The 11424-nt window shown below is 44.6% G+C and overlaps 1 protein-coding gene across 1 annotated transcript; it reads left to right on the top strand.

The window, feature by feature from the left end:
* Nucleotides 1-467: 467 nt before the first annotated feature.
* CHST4 (carbohydrate sulfotransferase 4) lies at nucleotides 468-7182 on the top strand. Its single transcript, XM_061135060.1, has 2 exons — nucleotides 468-675; nucleotides 5448-7182. Exon 2 carries the CDS (start codon nucleotides 5449-5451, stop codon nucleotides 6622-6624), a length of 1176 nt encoding a protein of 391 aa, XP_060991043.1. The 5' UTR covers nucleotides 468-675; nucleotide 5448; the 3' UTR covers nucleotides 6625-7182.
* Nucleotides 7183-11424: the final 4242 nt, after the last annotated feature.

Genomic DNA, 11424 nt, shown 5'->3' with positions numbered 1-11424 from the left:
CTCCTCCCATAGAATGAGTTACTACATCTAGGCAGGACATCTAGTTATTGCCTCACACAAGAAGGGTGAAGATGTTGAAAAAACACAGAGGCCAAAAAAACTTATCCCCATAAATACAGTGGGGTGAGCAGGAAGGTACAACCCAGAAATACCTTCTAGGTTTTCTCTCCTCTTTTTGCAACAGAGATTAAGAGTAAGGTATCACACTGGGTCATTTTGGCTGTCATTGTCCTGTGACTTCCCTATCAACCTCAAGTACTTCTGGAGTCCCCTTCCTTTCTCCACTTCACCTTAAGAGAGTTAACCTTTCCGCTGCCTTCAAGGAATTTAGCATCCAGCATCACCTTCCAGTTGTGGGAGAGAATACTTCCTCCTTTGCTTCTCCAGGCCCGGCCCATTCAAGCAGCATCTCCCCACCCCTCGAGTCTCTTAGAGTTAAAGCTGCTGGGATCACACCTCCCTGGCAGCCAGTGCTTTCTTAACCCTGTCTTGGAAGGTGGGTGATTTCGGGCCAGAGGAAGAAGACAGTGAAATGTGCTCTGAGTAGGGATGGTTATGCAAGATTCGAGGAGGAGAAGGAAGCTGAGAGAGGAACTGGTGAGTCAGAGGAAAAAAGGTGCACAACTTGGCTGGCAGAGCCTTCAGAGTGGTGGAGAAGCCCAAGCCGTTAACAAGGTAAGGAGAAAATTTCCCGTGTACACCTCCAGAGCAGGGCCATTATTCCTAGGTCCTTGGAGTGGAGTTTCAGATAACATGGGGCAACTAAGCTGGGCATTTCTTTGTGAATGGCAGATAGGAGGTGTTGGAGAGGGGCTGGATCAGAATCACCTGGGTAATCTTCCCCAAAAGCACAGGTTGCCTGCCAGCAGCTCTCCTAACCCCACCCACCCCCATCCCTAAGAAAGAGCCTAGAAAGTGAGTGGGGCTATTCTGATGTATACTTTACAGCTGGTTCGTCTTACTTATTCCGATGCTGGCTTCTGTGTTTCCTGTAGCTTCTCCTCTGCTCAGGTGCTGGGAAGTGAGGACCAAAGGTGCTAGTAGCTACAGATTTTCTCTAGCTCAGCTGAGATTTAGTGTGATAACTGAATTCTCAGATCTGGAACACAAAATATCCAGGTCTAATCAGGCGGGGCTGTTTTTATCACTGAGAATTAAAGTTCACTTATTCGGAAATATGGAGGTGTGGCTCATCACTGTTCTACGTGATGTATTTAATTGGACTGTTGTCATTACTGTGGCTAGAAGGGCTTTCAAAGTTGTGGAGCTTCATTCCAACGTAAAATAAGATTAAATTATGAGGCCAGTGAGTTAGCCAAGGTAAAAGAGACTTCTGTCTTGTAAGGCTGCGGACGAGTCTGGAACTTCTAACTGGAAGTAAAATACCTTTTTTAAAAAAAAAAAAAATTACTTATTTTGGGTCTTCTGGCTACTCGCTAGTTGTGGTGCTTAGGCTTCTCACTGTGGTGGCTTCTCTTGTGGCAGAGCACAGACTCTAGGGGCACGGGCTTCAGCAGTTGCGGCACAGGGGCTCATCAGTCATGGCTCATGGGCTCTAGAGCACAGGTTCGGTAGTTGCAGCACCCTGGCTTAGTTGCTCTAATGCCTATGGGATCTTCCCAGATCAGGGGATCCAACCCGTGTCTCCTGCAGTGGCGGGTGGATTCTTTACCACTGGGCCATCAAGGAAGCCCCGTGTGGACTGTTTTTAAAGTCTTTATTGAATGTGTTATAACACTGCTTCTGTGTTATGTTTTGGTTTTCTGGCACAAGGCATATTGGATCTTAGCTGCCAGAACAGGGATCGAACCGGATCCCCTGCCTAGGAAGGCAAAGTCTTTACCACAGGACTGCCAAGGAAGTCCCAATATAGTGTTTATTTTTTCTTTTATTTATTTATTTTTGGTTGCACAGGGTCTTTGTTGCTGCACTTGGGCTATCTCTACTTGCGCAAGTGGGGGCTACTCTTTGTTGTGGTACTCAGGCTTCCTCATTGCAGTGGCTTCTTTTGACGCAAAGCACAGGCTCTAGGCATGCTGGCTTCAGTAGTTGAGGCACACAGGCTTGGTTGCTCTGCAGCATGTGGAATCTTCCCAGATCAGGGATCAAACCCATGTCCTGTGAATTGGCAGGCTGATTCTCATCCACTGCACCACCAGGAAAGACTCCAATATGTTTTTAAATTACGTTTTTTGGAAGGAGATGATAGGTTGTGCTGAGTGTTTTTTGTCTTCTATTTTCTTCTCTTACTAACAAACCCAGGGAAGTTCTGTGAGTAGTCTATTGCCCTTCGATGGGGCTTTAATTTATTAATAAATATTTTTTTAATGATGCTTGTGGTTTTTACCCCCTTAGTTCTAAGTAATACATGCTCTGTATAGAACCTATTTTTTTGGAGTTAGGTTCACTGTGCCATATTGCTTCTAAACTAAGGTTCCGACTTAATATCTTGCTTCAAGCAGTTGAGATAGTATTGGTTTTGTGCTCAATATTCAATAAAATCATCTAAATTTTAGTAACTAATATGCGTTCAATCCCTGGGCCAGGAAGATCCTCTGGAGGAGGAAATGACAACCCACTCCAGTGTCCTTGCCTGGAGAATCCCATGGACAGTGGAGTCTGGCAGGCTACAGTCCATGCGGGCACAAAGAGTGGACATGACTGAAGTGACTCAGCATGTGTGCACACATGCCACTTCTCATGCTCATTTATTTAGTTATTTGTTCAACAAGTATTTAATGAGCCCTAATCAGCTGTGTGTTTTATGTGCCAGTAAACAAGATAAGACACAGCATTTACCTTTAAGTAATAGCAGCCCAGTGAGAGATATTCATCCTCCCCTGTACTACAGGTGCTTCCCCTGTGGCTCAGCTGGTAAAGAATCTGCCTGCAATGCGGGAGACCTGGGTTCAATCCCTAGGTTAGGAAGATCCCCTGGAGGAGGAAAAGGCTACTCACTCCAGTATTCTGGCCTAGAGAATTCCATGGACTCTATAGCCCATGGGGTCGCAAAGAGTCGGACATGACTGAGCAACTTTCACTTCACTTACCTGTGCTACAGAGAAAGAGAGAGATGGATGGGAATGGAAAGTTCAGGGGAAAACTAAATCTTGGGAGGAAATAAGATACCTTTCAGGGAGAAAGCTGAGAGGTGGGCAGAATCTTGAGGAAAGAGTGGTTGTCTTGCAAATGTCTCAGAGCTTGTAAACAATGGGACAGGGGCTTCCCTGGTGGCTCAGTGGTAAAGAATCCACCTGCCAATGCAGGAGACACGGGGTTCCATCCCTGGTCTGGGAAGATCCCACTTGCTGCGGAGGAACTAAGTCCATGTGCCAAAGCTACTAAGCCAGTGCTTTAAAATCCGGGAGCCACAACTACAGAAGCCCATCAGCCCTAGAGCCCATGCTCCACAACAAGAGAAGCCACCACAATAAGAAACCTGTGCACCACAATTAGAGAGTAGCCTCTACTCACTGCAACTAGAGAAAAGCCCTCGCAGCAACAAAGACCCTGCACAGCCAAAGATAAATTAAATTACTAACAATAAATAACAGGGCAAGTTGGAAGAACTGGAAGTAAAATCCAGAACCTAAGGTGTCAGAAAGGGAAGGGAGTGACAGGAGATCTAAGATCGAATTATGTAGGGCCCCCAAACATGAGAAATGGGGATTTAATCCTATATGTGTCAGAAAGCTATTGAAGGACTTTAAGGAAGGGAGCGACAGGCTTGTGCTTTAAAAAGATAGATTTTGGTAGCAGTGAATGAGGTGGAGAGCTGAGGGAGAGAACTGAGAGAGAGAAGTGAGAGGTTACTTACTATAAAAGCCAGGCTAGAGATGAGCAGACTCAGGATTAGATAACAGGGAGGGCAGGGTTCAAGCATGCATCACATAGGCAGAAAACAACACTCAGGAAGGTGCACTAGGGACCTCTCATACATGCTTCCCAACCTCAGGGAGGGTCTACAGTGGAGGTTAGTGTAGGACAGCCGGGGAGGGGTGATGGTTAGATGAGAGGAGATTGCCATGAAAAGCCTTCAGTTTCCTGTTCTTTCTGGGCCAGCTCTACACTGATTCCAGTGACTGCAGAGATGATCTTTCCCTGAGACACACCTTCAAGGGTCTCTGGCTGAGCTCATCAGCCCCATTATGGGTTGCTTAGATCCAGGTTGTATCCAGATCCCAGTGACAAGAGATGGGATTCACTTTACAAAAGCATACTTTCCTGCTGGCCAGGGAAATTGCTCATGGAAAGAAAGAAAGTGAGAGGGTTCCCTTGGCAGTCCCTGAAAACTGTGGCCAATTAAAGCCTGAGGACAACTGGGGACGAGTCTGAAGGCCAGGCTCCAGGTCTGGGTAAGAACGGGCATGAGGTCAGGAGCCACAGGCAGGCAAGGAGTGCTCAGAGCATGTAGCCCACTCTGGACCCTGAGCTGGCCCGAAGCCACATGGGGGCAGGAGGTGGACTTTTGAAAGGTCCATGTTACCAGTCTCTAGGAAATGTTAGCTTTTTCCTGAGCTGATTATAGGCCCTGCCAATAAAATTCTAGCCTTATATTTCTACACAGGTCAAGTTCTTTCCTTTCTCTTTCACTCCATTAATTCCTATCTTTGTTCCAAACTTTTCCTCATACTCATATTGTCTTTGGGAGAAGGTCAGTTCCTCAATGCTTGGCTCAATTCTTGAGTCATTATCAAACATGGCTTAGTTTCTAATCATTTCCTCTTGGGCTCAAGTTCAAAAGAACTAGGTCCTGTTCTTCTTAGCTGGTCCTGCTCTAACCTTCAGGGCCAAGACAGGAATTACTATTCATTGACATGTTCCTGGCATATAACAATGTGCTTTTTTTGGCACCTGGGAGAGATGATCCTCACTGGATCTGTTGGCACATGTGGAGGAAATGCATTGTTGTCATGAATGGTCTCAAGAGAAAGATTTCTGGGCCACTGCCACTTAACGTTTGGTTGAGGTCATCACACACTTCCCAGAAGGTTCAGGGGACTTCCAAGGGAAGCCCATGGGCTGGCAAAGCATGTTCTACCTCTTCAGGAAGCAAGCCATAAACTCCAAGAGTCATATCTGTGGCTGTCCAATTCCTCCTCTAAAATCTGCTCCCTAAAATCTCTGGAGCTCTAGACACAGACAATGGCTTATAACCAGTATGAAGCCTAACTGGACAACAGATACCAAAGGTACACATACCCATACTCGCTGACTTGGCAATTCCGCTTCTTGGGAGTTAGCTTACATGCTTGGATAATGATGTGTGAACATAAAGGTCATTACTGAAAGCTCTGAAATGGCCAAAGACTGGAAACAACCCCAAGCTCACCAATAAGGACACTGGTTAAATACTGATAAATTGTGGTACATCTGTACAATACAATTCTACGTTGTGATAGCCTAAAATACCCCTCTGTTTGTTCTTCCATGGTCTATCACTTCAGCATGATACCGCTCAAAAGAATGAAGCTCCTGCTGTTCCTGGCTTCCCAGATGGCCATTTTCATTCTGTTCATCCTTGTGTACTCCCACGACAACAACTCCCTGCAGGTGAAGGAGGAACCCAAGCCCCCTCACGTGCATGTGCTGGTCCTGTCTTCATGGCGCTCTGGCTCCTCTTTTGTAGGGCAGCTTTTTGGACAGCACCCAGATGTCTTCTACCTGATGGAGCCCGCCTGGCATGTGTGGATGACCTTCACACAAAGCACAGCCCAGAGGCTGCATATGGCTGTGCGGGACCTCATTCGGGCTGTCTTTCTGTGTGACATGAGCGTCTTTGATGCCTACATGAATCCTGGCCCCCGGAAACAGTCCAGCCTATTCCAGTGGGACGGCAGCCGGGCCCTGTGTTCCCCACCGGCCTGCAACCTCTTCCCGCGAGATAAGATCATACCCCAGGCCCACTGCAGGATTCTGTGCCACCAGCAGCCCTTCGAGGTGGTGGAGGAGGCCTGCCGCAGCTACAGCCACGTGGTGCTCAAGGAGGTGCGCTTCTTCAACCTGCAGGTGCTCTACCCGCTGCTGAGAGACCCTTCCCTCAACCTGCACATTGTGCACCTGGTCCGGGACCCCCGCGCAGTGTTCCGGTCCCGAGAACACACCACGAATGAACTTAAGATTGACAGCCACATTGTGATGGGGCAGCATCGGCAGAAACTCAAGAAGGAGGATCAACCTTACTATGCAATGAAAGTCATCTGCCAAAGCCAGCTGGAGATCTTCAAAGCTGTGCAGTCCTTGCCCAAAGCCCTAAGGCAGCGCTACCTGCTCGTGCGCTATGAGGACTTGGTCCGGGACCCCCTGGCCCAAACTGCCCGAATGTACGAATACGTAGGGCTGAAATTCTTGCCCCGGCTCCAGACTTGGGTACATAATATCACTCGAGGCAAGGGCATGGGTAAGCACGCCTTCCACACAAATGCCAGGAATGCCCTCAATGTCTCTCAGGCCTGGCGCTGGTCCCTGCCTTATCAAAAGGTTTTTCGACTTCAGAAAGTCTGCAGGAATACCATGAACCTGCTGGGCTACCACCTTGTCACATCAGACCAAGAGCAGAAAAACCTGTCGCTGGATCTTCTGTCTACCTGGAGCCCCTACGAGCTGGTCTACCAAGAGGATTAAGGAGGCTCCTTCTTCACCCAGCACCAGCTTCAGTCACGTTAACTGAAGGCTGTTTCTGAGCTTTGACAGTATGTGTCAGTGTATGCGTGAGAATGGGTTTGCCCACACGTGTTCAAGTCGAGAGATCTTTGTGTCTCTGCTCATTTCTAGAAAAGAGACTTGTGAACCTTATGTGAGAAGCACATACCAACCAACAAAACAGAAGTGATGCCTTTCTTCTCTTTTTGGGCTTCCTACCTGTGTATACCTCAGAGATTCTGTGACCTGGGTCCTACGTGGTACAAGCAATATCACTGGAGGAAATCCATAAACTCCTCTGTCCACATCTTGCCCAATGGGAAAGGAGAGAAACAGGAAAAAATAGGGAAATGGGTCTTCTGCCAAAGAGCCCACCAACACGTTCAACAGGCATGTGAACTCTGAGACCTCAGAGCTCCCAGTGGATTCAAAAAGAGAGCAGAGGTCAGGGTTGAACGCTTACCTGTGAGACTGGCCAAAACAACTGTCAATTATCACAAATATGGAAGAAAATCTCTGCACAACAGAGCAAGCTTTTAAGTTCATGGGGTGGCTGGACCCAATTTGGACATCAGTTCCCCTCAGTGTTTTCCTATTTTAAGCTGTGAAATTGCCGTCTGTTAACACTAAAATTTCAAAATAAGATTCTGTTTGGAGTGTACCTTTTTATGCTTTCTAATTAGTTAGTAGTAAACATTTGTTCTTATGGGATCTTAACTAACAGCTTAATCATCTTTATATATTTCTTTTACTGGAATATTTTACTTTTTAAATTAAGAAAAATTTTTTTACTGAAATATAGTTGATTTACAATGTTGTATTAATTTCAGGTGTACAGCACAGTGATTAGGTTTTTTATATATATATATTCTCATATTTATAGATTCTTTATAAATACTTTTGCTATTATCTATCACCCACACATAAAACAAAATTGTTAAGACAATGTTTGGTTCAGACGATGGACTAAGTATAACTTGGTCAATACTGATCTATACACTGCCCTCTCAAGAATTTGTAGAAAGTAGACAACCACAGCTAAGCCCACTCGAATGTGAGATGTAAGCTGTAATAATACAGGATGCATCACTCTAGGTTCTAGAGTTCTTTTAGTCTCATACCTCAGCCAGAGGACCTCAGTTATAACATAATTGGTGCCTTTCAGCTCTTCCTGGTCACCTCCTCTAACAAGAAAGGTTGTTTCCTTCAGTCTTTGCAGGATTCCCCACATCTAGTTGTGTATCAAAATCACTTGTTAAAGATGTGTTTTGTCACGTCCGACTTCAGATGTGCTGAAGAGGCTGGGATTCTGTATGTTTATCACATGACTCTGTAGCTCTTCCACAGCCAGTCTGACAGTGGTACCCCCTGCCCTGGGCAGCAGCATTCTTTGCCTTCTTGCCCCAAGACAGATGACTTCTCTAGTGCCTGCCAAGTATCCAAGCACTTACTCATGACACAGGTGCTATCCTCAGGTTGGAAGGAATAGGAAGAAGGTCCCTGTGTATCTGAAACTCTGTGTCTAAGTCCTGACTCTATAAACATTTCTCTTTGTTCACAGCTGAGAGGTACAATCACTTCACCGTTCCTTTTGTTCCCACATCCACTTTTGGCATGGTCTTCACTTCATGAAGCTCCCTCCACGTCAGATGGGAATTTTCCCACTCCATTTTGCTCCTGGGCTGTGCCACCCCTGAGCTGCTTGAGTGGATACCTTTGCCATCTGGGTCTTTGAAGTTAATTTATATGGGTTTTAAATGAGTGAATTTATTCTAATATCTAAACCCATGCCACCCTAGACCCTCCTCAAGAGCCTAGAATCTCTCAGGCATGTGCTTCTTGCCACTACAAACCTTTCAAAACTATAAAAAATTTCCCCAACATTGAAAATAAGGCCACTGCAGTAGGTGATGGTGGAAACAGAGTGAAGATGGTCAGTGAGAGGAAGAGATAGTGATAGACTTGACCATCTCTGATTTTCCCTCCGAAATTCCAGCCTCTACACTGTCTTAAAGTTAGCAACTTCCTTAGGAACCATCTCTATGGAATGCCAGAGTACAGAGCAGCTTGCTTTTCCATCTCCAAGAGCCACCCCATCTCCAGACAAGGAGAGAGTGAAATCTCAGGATCTTATTTAAAATTAAGATCTACTTTAAAATAGTTTTAAGTTTTCTATATTCCAAGTCCTGATGTCAGATGAAGTCCATCTTCTTGAAGGACAGTCTTATACATGACCCTATATAGCAGAGGTCCCCAATCTCCAGGCCACAGACTGGTACATCCTATCAGATCAGCAGTAGCATTTGGTTAGAAATAAAGAGCACAATAAATATAATGCACTTGACTCATCCCAAAACCATGCACCCCCACCCCAGTCCATGAAACTGTCTTCCATGAAATTGGTGCCAAAATCCCTGGTGCCGAAAAGGTTGAGGACCACTGTTATACTGGAGCCATTGGTGGCTGTTTAGATTTAAATAAGTTAAAATTAAAATGAAATCAGTTCCTCAGTTGCATTAGCCACGTTTCAAGTACTTAATAGCAACATGTGGCTAATGGCTACTGTACTGGACAGCATAGATATAGGTCATTTCCATCACTGTAAAAGTTCTATCAGATATCTCTGGTCTAAGTTAATTTATATTTGTTTGCAGTATCATATTCTTAACCTCAAACCGCAACCTCCCCAAAAAAGTTTGGAGAATATAATATTGTAATGGCATTCTTATGTAAGAATGTGTAGTATAAAATCACACTATATTACCTCTAAAACTGTGACCCAGTGCTGAGCAATATTTAGAGAGCAATGGAATGTCTCCTACTGAAGTGTTCAGGAAGCTGGCACTGGAGTTCAGGGGCGCCAGGGGCAGTACACTCAATTATGAGACATGGGGAATTTGGGAAGCTGAGAACCCATGATGAGTACAGAGGACTGTGTTCTGCAGAAGAGCTTTACTACTCTGGAGGCATCTGTTCCAGCCCTCCACCCCCGCTAAACAGGGAGGCATTTGTTTGCTTGCCAAGCCTATTTGAGCTGCACAGGATCCAAGGATGAGTTTGAACACATATGACATTTGAATTTGATTTAAATTTCTTAGGGCTAGTAATCAGGCTTGGGGAATGAGCTATTTCATGTCTAGAGAAACATAATGGCCTGAAATGCCTAATTGCAGGAAAGCAATTGATGATTTTTATAAAACAGCCATACTGGGCAAGTGCCCTAAGCCCACCACTTTGGGGAGAGAAGGGAGCCCCAAAATTTTGAATATGTGTTTGGAGGGTGAGAAAAGGTTAGCTTGGAAACAAAGTGGTGTTGACCGTGTTTCTCTGTGGCTTCATTTTCTATATAATGAGAGCAATTGCTAAGTTTTTAAATTACTTTTAATTAAAATTATATTCTTTTCAGCTTATGAATAGTAGGTATAGGGAGAAATGAGAAGGTAGAATCAGATTTTTGTGCAAAATCTGTCACTGAATAGTATGTAACATCTTTCTTAAAAGAATAGCTTATAATTGTTCTATGTAAATATAAAGCAAAACATAAGTTATTTTCTCTGAGTATGCATATTGTAATGACTCTATTGGATTACTTTCACAGACCAGCAAAGCAAAATTAAAAATAAACATATGTAAGTGACATAGGCCACTAGTATACGTCTGGTCAGTACTAGTGGGGGATCCCCAATACCCTGGCATTTCTCTTGAGGGCTGGGCCCCTCTCCTGCATAAATGTTCCTGTTCATTCAGAGAAAGATTATTTTTTAAAGGCAGTACTGAGGAAAAAGTAAGGACAGATAATCAAAGCAAGGATATTGGATATAGGATTAAGTTAAAGGATTTCTTCATTCATCTCATACATTTGATGGCATGCCAAGGAATGTTCAAGGTGCTGTGGATATAGCAGCAAACACCATAGGCAAAGCCCCTCCTTTCAAAATAGACCAAAAGCTTCTATTTTGGTCTGTTGGGGAGTGGAGGAATAAACAATAAATAAATGTCAGATGGTGATAAGTACTGTGGGGAAGAATAAAGCTGGGTAAGTGTTTGGGAGATGAGGGAGAGTAATGTTTTAAAAGAGGGCAATAAGGAATATCTTTACTGAGAAAGTGATATTTGAGCAGAGGCATTTTTGGAGCAGAGATCTGGGACAAAGTGCCCCAGTAAATGCCAATGTCAATATGGACAGGACCCATCAGGGTCCAGTGAGAACTTGTTATATGCTTGGTAGTATGCTGAGTATTGCGGAGGTTAAAGAAGTACAGATGTTACAGAAAGAACAGTATGACCAAGAGGTTATGTGCTCATAAACATGTGGGCCCTAGAACTGGGTTGTCTGGGTGACTTAGCTGTTACCAGTTGGGTGACCTCAGCAAGTCTCTCAACCTCTCATGTCTCAGCTCCCTTAACTGTAGGGTGGGTATAATAATAGCAGTACTGACTCCTTGGAGTTGCCAGGGTAGCTAATGAGTTGATATACAGAACCTGCTTAGAAAGCATCTGGTGCTCATTACTGCTAGCTGTGAATATCTTGGTAACTGGTCTCAGCTCTCAAAGACTATCTTCCATCATTTCTGGTAACATCCTTATTAAGGTGAAGTTTAACAGCAGATCACAAACCCTTTATTTAAGGCATTTCTGATCATGATACCATTAGGAAATTTATAATTTTCTGACATTCTAGTTTCTCAATATCAGGAGTTCTCAACCAGAGGTGACTGCCCCACAAGGGACATGTGGCAATGTTCAAAGACATTTCTGGTTGTCACACTTTGCAGAGGGGAC

Source organism: Dama dama, chromosome 4, assembly GCF_033118175.1.
Source record: "Dama dama isolate Ldn47 chromosome 4, ASM3311817v1, whole genome shotgun sequence".
Taxonomy (NCBI): domain Eukaryota; kingdom Metazoa; phylum Chordata; class Mammalia; order Artiodactyla; family Cervidae; genus Dama; species Dama dama.
Note: the sequence above shows the minus strand (reverse complement) of the source record. Positions and strands in the feature narration are given on the sequence as shown.